The 11092-nt window shown below is 47.9% G+C and overlaps 1 protein-coding gene across 2 annotated transcripts; it reads left to right on the forward strand.

Annotated features, from left to right (window-relative positions):
* Positions 1-868: 868 nt before the first annotated feature.
* LOC125429105 (aggrecan core protein-like) lies at positions 869-10154 on the forward strand. Of its 2 annotated transcripts, XM_048489930.1 has the most exons (3): positions 869-1181; positions 5105-5422; positions 8590-10154. In XM_048489930.1, the coding sequence occupies exons 1-3, from the start codon at positions 968-970 to the stop codon at positions 9828-9830; spliced, it is 1773 nt and encodes a 590-aa protein (XP_048345887.1). In that variant the 5' UTR covers positions 869-967; the 3' UTR covers positions 9831-10154. The 2 variants fall into 2 exon arrangements, with proteins under 2 accessions (XP_048345887.1, XP_048345977.1); XM_048490020.1 differs by lacking the exon at positions 5105-5422.
* Positions 10155-11092: the final 938 nt, after the last annotated feature.

Below are 11092 nucleotides of genomic sequence, written 5' to 3' on the forward strand. Positions count from 1 at the left end.
GATGATGATGATGATGATGATGATGATGATGATGATGATGATGATGATAATTCCATCTTGGCCTCCCTCTCCCCCTTTTTCATCCCTTTTTTTCTTTCCCTCCCCCCCTTTGTTGGGGTTTATACTGGCGATTTATGGAAATGGAATCGTATTTTAAATTGGTAAACCACCTATACTTATTTTTATATTAGTATTGTATACCAAAATGTTGTAAGTAGCTCTAAGCCCGTCTTGGTGGGAATGGGAGGCCTCTCAGCCATTCTCTCAGGAGCAGCAGTGGTGTAGGAGGTTAAGAGCTCATGTATCTAATCTGGAGGAACCGGGTTTGATTCCCGGTTTGATTCCCCGGGTTTGATTCCCCGCTCTGCCGCCTGAGCTGTGGAGGCTTATCTGGGGAATTATCTGGGGAATTCAGATCAGCCCATGCACTCCCACACACGCCAGCTGGGTGACCTTGGGCTAGTCTCGGAGCTCTCTCGGAGCTCTCGGAGCTAGTCTCGGAGCTCTCTCGGAGCTTCTCGGAGCTCTCTCAGCCCCACCTACCTCACAGGGTGTTTGTTGTGAGGGGGGAAGGGCAAGGGGATTGTAAACCCCTTTGAGTCTCCTGCAGGAGAGAAAGGGGGGATATAAATCCAAACTCTTCTTCTTCTTCTATATCCGATGGAGGAGGAGGATGTAAATATTCAGTAAAACTCTATGGTAGAAGATTTGAACTGGAAGCTTTTCCTTAGAGATGCATAAACTTTTGTTCCTGTGAGTTTGGCCTGGGCTGGGTCTGTGTGGCTTTTTTCCCCAGGGAATTCCTGGGAGAAAAAAAATGAGGCTCGGACACTTGGTTTTCGTTTTTGTTCTTAGAAATGAATGGCTGGCTTGTCTTGGCTTTTCAGGGGAGCTGTTTGTGGCGAGCTCTCAAGAGAAATTCACTTGGGAAGAGGCCAGAGCCGAGTGTCAGTCTCTGGGAGCGGAGATGGCGACAACGGGCCAGCTGTATGCGGCGTGGAGCGAGGGGCTGGACCACTGCAACCCTGGCTGGCTGGCAGACAGGAGTGTGCGCTACCCCATCGTGACCCCGCGGGAGAAGTGTGGGGGGAACATGCCAGGGGTCAAGACTATCTTCCTCTTCCGGAACCAGACTGGATTCCCTGATCCCCACAGCAAACATGACGTTTATTGTTTTAGAGGTAAATAATTTCACCTTCTGGAATGGTTCAACTTTGAGCGGGATGGTCAGAGGTTAGGAAATTCGCTTAAGCCAATGAGGACATTTTCCTACTGCTTATTTCCTTGTCAGGAGGACTTCCCCTGCAACAGGACACTGTGAAAGGGACAGAGGCTGTCCTAGTTTAAAATGAGGAGTGAAGTTCCAAAGTTAGAACTATTGGCTCAGAAGGACTTGAGGTCTGAAAATGCTGACCGTGCTTACTGACTATGGGATCATCCTCAGCAAGTCCTTGTTCCTGTGAGCTGGTCCTTGATGGTGCTTTTAACTTTTCGCCAACAGAGGAGTGAAGCCCAGAGAGGGCAGAACAGACCGAAGAGAAACACACGGCTCTTGAAGCCTTCCTTATTAGAGACACATAGCGTGGGAGGTTCCTTGGCTGCAGCGAAGGAGGATTCATGGTTAGCAAAAAAAACCACATGAAAGTCTGGTTTGCACTGTCTAAGATTATTTTTTTAAAAAAACCCCAGACTTTTCCATTTGCAACCACTTCCAGTGACTGAAAAGAATAAAGGCATATTTTGAAGAATCAGAGAACGTCCAGTTTAAAAGGAAAGTCAGTAATAGCTGCTCCCCGCCACGAAAATGGCAGTGCTCTAAACTACCTTCATCTGAGCCTCTTGGTTCAGGAGCAGCAGTAGGAGGTTAAGAGCTCGTGTATCTAATCTGGAGGAACCGGGTTTGTTTCTCTGCTTTGCCGCCTGAGCTGTGGAGGCTTATCTGGGGAATTCAGATTAGCCTGAGCACTCCCACACACGCCCGCTGGGTGACCTTGGGCTAGTCACAGCTTCTCGGAGCTCTCTCAGCCCCACCTACCTCACAGGGTGTTTGTTGTGAGGGGGGAAGGGCAAGGAGATTGTAAGCCCCTTTGAGACTCCTGCAGGAGAGAAAGGGGGGATATAAATCCAAACTCTTCTTCTTCTTGGTTCTGCTCAACCAAGATTACCCTGGTTTAAGGTGGACTTTGTAAGAGCACAGGTTCCGGGCAGCCCAGTCCAGATGGGGAGAGCAAATAGGCTGTGGGGACGGCAGTGGGAACACCAATGTGTTTGCAAGGGACACCTCCATGGGCAGAGAGGGCACAGGCGCCGGTGGCCGGGTGCCCCGCAGCTCCATGGTGTCAAAACCCAGAAATGGGTGCTGCTGCAGAGGAATGCTGTCGTCCAATTGGAGGGCATTCAATTGGCAGGACCAGAGCATTCCTCAGGGTGGATTGGCTTTTAGTCGGCTTCTGTCCAGCCTTTAGGGCTAGGAACAACACAGCTTTGGGTGGCACAACTCTGTTAAGCCCTATGGAGGGCTTCCAGGTGGCCAGGGTCTTTCCCCCCCCCCCCCCGCTTGCTGCCTCCCCATGCTGCTTGAAAGCCCTCTGGGGGCAGCACAGCAGTGTGGTACAGGCGCCAGTCCCAGCCACCTCCGACTGCAGATCCTGCTTTCATGCTTGAAAAATAAATGCTATGTAAGCAATGGGAGGGAAGGTGGAACGGTATAGCCCGATCTCGCCAGCTTTCAGAAGTTAAGCAAGGTTTGTACTTGGAACGGTGGACCACCAAGGAAGACTGTTCAGAGGAAGGCCATGACAAACTAGCTCTGCTCTCCCTTGCCTTGAAAGCCCCTTGCTGGGGTTGCCGTGAGCTGGCTGTGACTGTTTTTCATGAAATTCATGGAGGTCTGGAGACCAGTTTGCATTTAACCTGACAGTCTTCAGTAGAATCAGATTCCTCCAGGATTTGTTTTAGTAGGATGTTTTGGGACCCATATTTTATTATCTGAGATTTCAGAGCTGACAACTGGCTCAAACTAGATGTAACTACACCAACTGCACCAACTATATCCTGTGCAATCCAAAGGGGGGAGGGCAAGCCACACTGGAAGCGGTTTTACCCCTGCTGCCCAAAGTGGCATGGACACTGGCTCAGAGGCACTTACTTTGGTGGTAGGATACCATGCAGCTCCCCGGTGCTCAAATCCAGAAGCCCCCCCCCCTACCCATACCTTTGCTTCTGCCTGTTGGGGCCTTCACTGGTGTTCCAGGCAGGTTTTCCGAGAGTGTTCCTGAGAACTGAACTGACTCAAGTCAGCTGCCAGTGGGGTTTCAGCCTGGGAACGTCCCCTTTTTCTGGCACAGACATATGCCACCAAAAGTCCCATAAGTCACTCGTGACAATGGGCTCCTCCAGAAAGGATTTTCTCCTTTTTCAGCAGCACCCCTGCTGCCAATGACCTCTTTGGAGGCAGCACCACGGTGCTGTCCCCAGCTGCTGCTCCACCAACAACAACCCCCTTTGGATTGGGCTGCCCATGCCTGTCTTCATCCAATAATTAAAACATCTCAGTTATGGGGCACTGGGGAGCTGAGCCCTATGAGGATGGGCAGAGGCGTAGCTCCAAGGGGACAGCGGGGGACGCACCGGGGGCGCACCCCTGTGGGGGCATGACGAGGGCATTCCGGGGTGTGGAGGGGGCATGGCATGGCGTTCCGGGGCTGGGGAAGATGGGGGGCGTGGCAGGGGCAGAGGGTGCACCATGTGCTTTTCCCCCTTGCTACACCTCTGGGGACAGGGCAAGATAGAAATCTGATAAATAAATAAATAAATAGGGAAAGGAATTGTGAAAACTGGTCTTGTAGGAATGATTTCCACCATTGCCTTCTTTCTTGTCCTGAAATGTTGTTGTGTTGGATTCCTCATTCAACTGCAGTTTAACTAGGAGAATTGCTAAAATGAATTCCAGAATCAGATCATCTGTGGTTTGCTGCTACTTTCTGTTGCTTCATCTCATTCGATTCCCTCCCCCACCATTTATGAAATGCTGCAAAAGAACAGTCTTTATGTGATCTCGCCTACCTATCCATCAAGATTCGTTTTGGAGCAGTGTTTTAACTATGTGTAACAGTGAACCCCTCCACATCCACAAGAAAAAAACTTGATGCGGTTATTGATAAAATCACATCAAAAATGTTTACAGTGAAAAGATAAAAATCTTGAGGGGTCTTAAGGGGATATAGGGTTGCATTGGTGCTCCAGTTCATTGGCAAAACTCTACACACAAAGAATCTTGACTGAAATGTATCACATCAAGAATGCTCTTTTGCTGTGTTTTATCAATGAATACCTGAGCATCAGGAATTCAAAGAAGGAAAAATAGATGGGTTGTTGGAAATTCAAGGCGCATCAAAGTTTGAACACATGGACCTCTGGGCAAAACCTGAAAACGAAACATGAAACAACGTAGTATTCCAAGGCATCAGTTCCTGACTAAAGAATCAAGACGCTGAAATTCAAATCTCCAAAACTGGGAGACAATTTTGGATGAGGAGGATTTCAGAAGCTTCCCTGGTGTGCTTTTGATGTTTCTGCCCTGTTCATGCATAAAATAGGAAGGGTGGATGCATCTAGTTTTGCAACAAAAGGGGGACATAGGAGAAGAGGCAACTCTCTCTACTCCTCATGTCCCATCAACTCAGATATCCAGTTCCAGTACAGGAAGTCAGAGGCATAGCAAGGGGGGAAAGCACCCGGTGCACTGGTGCATTCTCTGCCCCTGCCACACCCCCACCCGCCCCACCCTGGAATGCCCCATCCTGCCCCAGAACACCCACACCACGCCCCCACAGGGGCACGCACCCTGGTGCATCACGCACCCCCTGTCCCCTTGAAGCTACACCTTTGCAGGAAGTGAACAGTGGGAAAGGAAAGTATTCAAGCAGCGGGAGGGGATGTATTCTGCCCCCTTCACCTGTTTTGTTCTTCAAAAACAAAAAGCCCTGTTTTAAACGTGAATGGAGTGAGGTTCCTGGCTCAGACAGCTGTCCCATACTCCTTCCAAGGAACCCATGGAGAAAAGTCCAGAGGCAGTAACATCCTACTTTCTTTCTGCCCGCAGAAGACACAAGCCCCTTCTCTGAGTCTCCAGTCTCCGAGGCAGAGGGCAGCGAGATGATTGTGACTGTGACAGAAAAGATGGAAGAGCTGCAGCTGCCCCAAGTGGAGCACGAGGTGGCAAAGGAATCCCGAGGTGCTATTTACTCCATGCCCATTTCGCAGGACAACCTTGAGGCTCAGCAGCCGAGCAGTGTCCCCAGAGAGGCAGCACTTGCCCCTGAGGCCGCACCTGGGCCCAAGGCAGGTCCCGTTAGCTGTGATCCGAGACCGGGCCAGAAAGACCGGGAAGGGGGAAGTTGCGCAGAGAGACGCAGGAATGGTAGGTGGAGAATATCTCTCTGGAACATGACCAGGTTGCACCTTGAGGGGATACTGTTACACTGGAAAGCTTTTCCAAACCTGCCATTATAACTAGAGAGGGTTTGTTCCACTGGAATACAGAAAAATTTCCTTCCCTCAGTCAGCTAGATTTCTTGAAAGGTTAGCAACCAAATAATTTCATTCCATGCACAGAGGGACTAACAAGACCTTGGATCTCCCAGTGGCTTTCAATAATAAAATCCAGGCATACGCAGCCCATGGCTTTGTAGTAGGGCCATGGCAGAAAAGGAAATATTCCTTCACACCATATGGTTTTCCCTATAAAACCCCTCTCCTGACCTGTATGAACCTAGGGAGGGGAGAAATTGTCATTTATCTCTTTGGCCCCTTCCGCACACGCAAAATAATTCGTTTTCAAACCACTTTCACAACTGTTTGCAAGTGAATTTTGCTATTCCACACAGCTTCAAAGAGCACTGAAAGCAGTTTGAAAGTGCGTTATTTTGCATGTGCGGAATGAGACTTTGCTTTTCCACATTCTCAGTTTCCTCACTTGTAAGACCCTGTTTCTCCAGGAGGGATTTTCCTGTTCTCCCTAGCTTTTGCTCCCTCTAGTGGCTTAAGTCTCGCATAAACTGAGGTTTACATCCAGCATTTAAAAAACGCAGTTTAAATCTGCGAGAAGATGCGCTGGACATGAACCTGTTTGATGTTGAATCTAGAGGGAGCAAAACACATGCAGAACTGACCCCCCCCCCAGAAAAATAGGAAATTAGGAGCAAGGAAACTTGAGAATGTGGAAAAACTCAGAATCGATTTATTGTCGAAGGCTTTCACGGCCGGAATCACTTGGGTGCTGTGTGGTTTCCGGGCTGTAGATCCTCTGAAGATGCCAGCCACAGATGCAGGCGAAAGGTCAGGAGAGAATGCAGCTAGAACACGGTCATACAGCCCAGAAACCACACAGCACCTCAGAATCGATTATTTTTTTCAGCCTATTGGAATGGCAGGCACTACACAGGAAGAAGGTGTAAAGTTCTTCTGAACCCCTTCGCATAACCCTGGGCCACAGAAGGTCAGCTAAATCCTGAAATCTACTTTTTAGTGGGAAGATATGGTCCCGAATCCTTCAACTTCCTGTCTGTTTTAATGGTCTGGTCAAGATGTAATGCCATCTACAGTTTGCTGCTATGTGAATGAGCCATGGGGATCCTTTTTGTACAGTCCTTCTCCATACACACACACATACCCCATACACTTATAATCAGAGATACCCAGGTAAGTTGGAAAGGGTTAAAATGTCCCTGATAGCTCTCTGAAAACTGGTTAGAGGTTAAATTTTAAAACTGGCATAGAAGCTGCTGAAGATTTTTCAGCAGAGGCCACAGTCTGCTTTGTAAAAAAGATGGAACACCATAACCCAGAGGTGGGATCCAGCAGATTCTCACAGGTTCTAATTGGTGATTTTGCCACGTGATTTTTGCCCCTCCTCTCAGCAGTAGCGCGCAGAACTTGAAGCAGTCTAGCAGGAGGTACACCGGCGTGTGTGGCAGCCTGCGCCTGCGTGCATTCATTTCCCACCCAAGGACCGGCGCAGTGGCTGCATCCTTGCCACAGCCCCGCCCAGGAATGCCCCGTCCCTGGAATGCCCGGCCACACCCCTGTCATGCCCCGCCCAGTCTCACTGGCGCTACACCACAGTTTGAATCCCACCACCATGGGAACCTGTTACTCAAATGTTTGGATCCCACTGCTGCCATAACCTCTTAGGCCCCTTCCGCACATGCAGAATAATGCACTTTCAATCCACTTTCAATGCACTTTGCAGCTGGATTTTACTGTGCGGAATAGCAGAATCCACTTGCAAACAATTGTGAAAGTGGGTTGAAAGTGCATTATTCTGCATGTGTGGAAGGGGCCTTAGTTTCATGTATCTTCTATTGCTAGAGAACCTACTTTTGTTTATCTCAAGGCCAAGGTGGATGTTATGGTGTCAGTCATGTTAGTTTACTCAAATGTATATAAAGTGGGAGAATCCAATTTTAACATCCCGAGGAGTGCTTGGCAGAAAGGAACTAAGCCATCTTCCTTCCCTTGCCTTAGGCTCATTCCGCACATGCAGAATAATGCACTTTCAAACTGCTTTCAGTGCTCTTTGAAGCTGTGCGGAATAGCAAAATCCACTTGCAAACAGTTGTGAAAGTGGTTTGAAAACGCATTATTTTGTGTGTGCGGAAGGGGCCTTAAATCCCAGCGATCCTTCATCTTTTCATCTTTCATTATTGAAAGTAAGTTAAATAAAAGAAAAATTCCAGGGCTGACAAAGCATGAAGGAAAAGTCAGATCAGCTCCCCTCACTCACTAACCCCATTTGATATAAACATCTCCCCTGCCCAGTACTCCATTTTAAATGTGAATTGGGTAGATCTCTGAACAACCAGCATAACTGCTGCCATCGTATCTGGCTTGGCTCTTTGAGATGGCCAAAATGAGCATGTGAGGGGAAAAATATATGACATGGGTAATTTTAAAATCCATTTTTGAAACTCCCCACCCTTGTATACTATATTGCAATCAAGGCTACAATTTAATACAAAAAAAAATTAAGGGTGTGATTTTGCGGCAGGAATGGACAAAACGAACCCCAATTCTCTATTTCATTTCACCGACCAAGTTTCCCCACCATCCACCAACACACACATTTATTTCAACATTCTTCTGTGCAGATTCTGGAACCAAATACTTTTCATTCATTCAGTATTCATTGGATATGCTTTACGCCACCATCCATAATTGCAATGTGATACTTGATCTGTTATTTCAGTATCCGAGAAGAATAAGTGCTTGACTCTCATGTCTCAATGCCTTACATTCTGCATAAGAAGAGACCCCTTACCCCACCCCACCCAGAACACAATGAAGGGGAGTTGAGTGTCTACAACAAAATTAATGAAATTTGCCCTCCTTCCATAATTGCTGGTGGATCCAACTCAATGTTATACATGGAATAGGTCAGTCACACACAGATGTCACCTTGTTGCTAGATCAGCAAATTCTCATTCTGCAGAGGTTGTTCTTTCAAGAGAAAGGGGTGGGGGTTGTCTCTAGTTAGGGGGGAAGGGATTGGCTCATAATGTCTCATTGGCTTCTTTTGACATTTTGCAGGCGACACGCCTAAGTCTGACTCAGAAGAGACATTGAGTGTTGGAGAGGATCAGATGCTGGATCCTGGCCTCCAAGTTGAAGAGGAACCTGAGGAAGAGCAGAACGCATTCAGTCCTTCAGAAGCCACTCCAGGGGAGGCTGAGTCAGACACAGAAGATGAAGCTATTGGGCAGCAGTCTCAGGCATGGCCCAAAATCTCTCCCAGCAAGTCTAAGGACAAGAAGAAACCCCACAGCCCAACAGATTCTGTCCCATCTCAGCAACACGGAAGGAAAGGTGCTGCAGAAACAGGATCGTCCAATAGCTTAGATGCTCATGAAGCAAGCAGTGGAGCAAGGTCTTCTGATGGGGTGCACAAGCCTCCACCATCATCTACTTCCGAGATCGTGACTGAAGAAGAGGTTGTCCCTCTGGAACAGGTAGGTCGTAACATCAGCTACAGCGATCTGGAAGAATCTGGGTTTCCTCACCAACCTGAAGATTCAGGGTTGCATGAAAGCTCTGCACCGATCGCCACCCCAAGGGCAAGTCAGAAGGACAAACAGTCCCCTCCGACCCCACAAAGTGGGCTCATTTCTGAACTCTCCAACCCCCATTCCTCTAATAACCCCGGTGATTCGGGAGATGCAGAATTTTCGGGGGCTGTGCCTCTGGCGACAGCCATACCTGTGGAGATGACACCAACAGGTGATACATCACTACTCGTTCCCCCTAATGCTGTGCCTCCTAATCTGCAGGAAGACAGTGAGGAACACTCTGGGACTGTATGGCTTTCACCCACCATTGCTACTTCCAGTCCTGAGGAGGCAACAGACAGCTTTGACTTGGGGCACCCAATTGACCTCCATCTTCCTTGGGAGGAGCAGGAGACCGAGGAGACCACTGAGCTGTATGACGAAAGCACTAAGATAGATCCATCAGAGGATGAATCTGATGAGGAAATGGAAACCCCCGCAACGGTCACTGAGGTCACAGCATACTCGAGGACTGAAGGAACAGAAGAATACAATGGACATGAGGAAATGGCCACCTCACTCACAGAGGGCATCTCTGAAGACGTTTCAGGCTCATCCTTTATGGGCACTCCATTGACACAGCCCACCTTGACCACAGCTCACCCACTGCCTGTTCTGCCCACTGAAAGTGCTAGCCTCGGAGCAGGTGTGAATATTTCAGGTAACCCCTTTGGCTGTACTGCCTTGGCTCTCGTGGCAGCCATTTTGGCTGAACTTTCACACTAAACCCTGCCCTACAACTAATGCCGTTCTTCCTGAGCTGTGCTTTCTTGTTTGTATCTGTCTTTCTCTTTCTCTCTTTTTCCTCCTTCCTCGTCACCTGGATCGGGGAAGGCAAAGGAACCGGAGAAGCACACGTTTTGTCAAACAAACAAAAAATTAGTTCTGAGAGAGTGCATGTTCTTTTAATCTCTGCTACTTCTGTGAAGTGTTTTAACAACTGTTTTCATGAAAAAACAAACCTGTTGACGAGAATAGCACTGCTCATAAATCATTGTAATAAGAGGACTAATAAAAAAAGAAGAAAATTAAAAGATTTCTAGAAGAAAACAACTTGGCTGGATGTGTGCTTCCCACTGTGTGTGTGTGTATGTCTTGTCTTCACTTTGCCTCATGTCCTAGTCTGTCCTCCCCCTGCCCCCCATTAATGAGCAATTGTCCCTAATATTACCTACGATCACAATCATCTCTGCACTGATCTTTGGTTCACCTTCTTGCCAGTGATGAATACAAATCTTGGATTGGGGGAGGGGTGTGCCATACCTCCCCCTCCCTCTGGAGAGATAGAGGCCCAACGGGGGGAGCATGTTGCTGGGGGTGTATATTTGATAGCTGTTTTTGGTCTAGGCAAGCCCCGTTCGCGCATACATACACAAGCCCTTTAGTAAAAAATCCTGTCAGGAAGACTAATAATAAGCTGCCACCAATTCTGAGGTAAAAATTGACTTTAGAGAGGCTTTTAAAAGATAAAACAAAACTAGATTTTATTTTACAAGCTTTCTTCTCAGGTTGTTGTTACAGAGAGGTACTTAAGCATTTCTGATTTCTTTCAGCAGATATTTACTTAGATGTTACAGAGCAAATGCACTTTCTCTTAAATGGCTGTTTCTGTTTCAAGATAACTTCACACACACATACGCGTTTCTGTTTAGGGTAAACCTTTTCAACACGGTTCTGAAGACTCTTCTAAAACACCCACCCTTAACTCCAAAGGAAACTCACACTGACTTGGGACAGATTAAGCTCTGGGGTTTCACTAAACCCACACTTAACTCTGCCAGTTAAGGTAAACACACCTTCATGGGCTCTCCGGCTCAGTATCTAGGTGTGATCTCCTCAGGAGACAATAGCCAAGCCCTCCATGTGGTCTTAGGAGTGCCCCTGTGAAACAAGCTTCCCTCTTGTTTTCCACCACCACCGGGCCTCCTAGCCTCTGGTGAAAACAAGGCTCTTTCCTCTCAGTCTTTGGCCCCCTAACCATTTTCCCT

Source organism: Sphaerodactylus townsendi, linkage group LG01 (assembly GCF_021028975.2).
Source record: "Sphaerodactylus townsendi isolate TG3544 linkage group LG01, MPM_Stown_v2.3, whole genome shotgun sequence".
In the NCBI taxonomy this organism is placed as follows: Eukaryota; Metazoa; Chordata; class Lepidosauria; order Squamata; family Sphaerodactylidae; genus Sphaerodactylus; species Sphaerodactylus townsendi.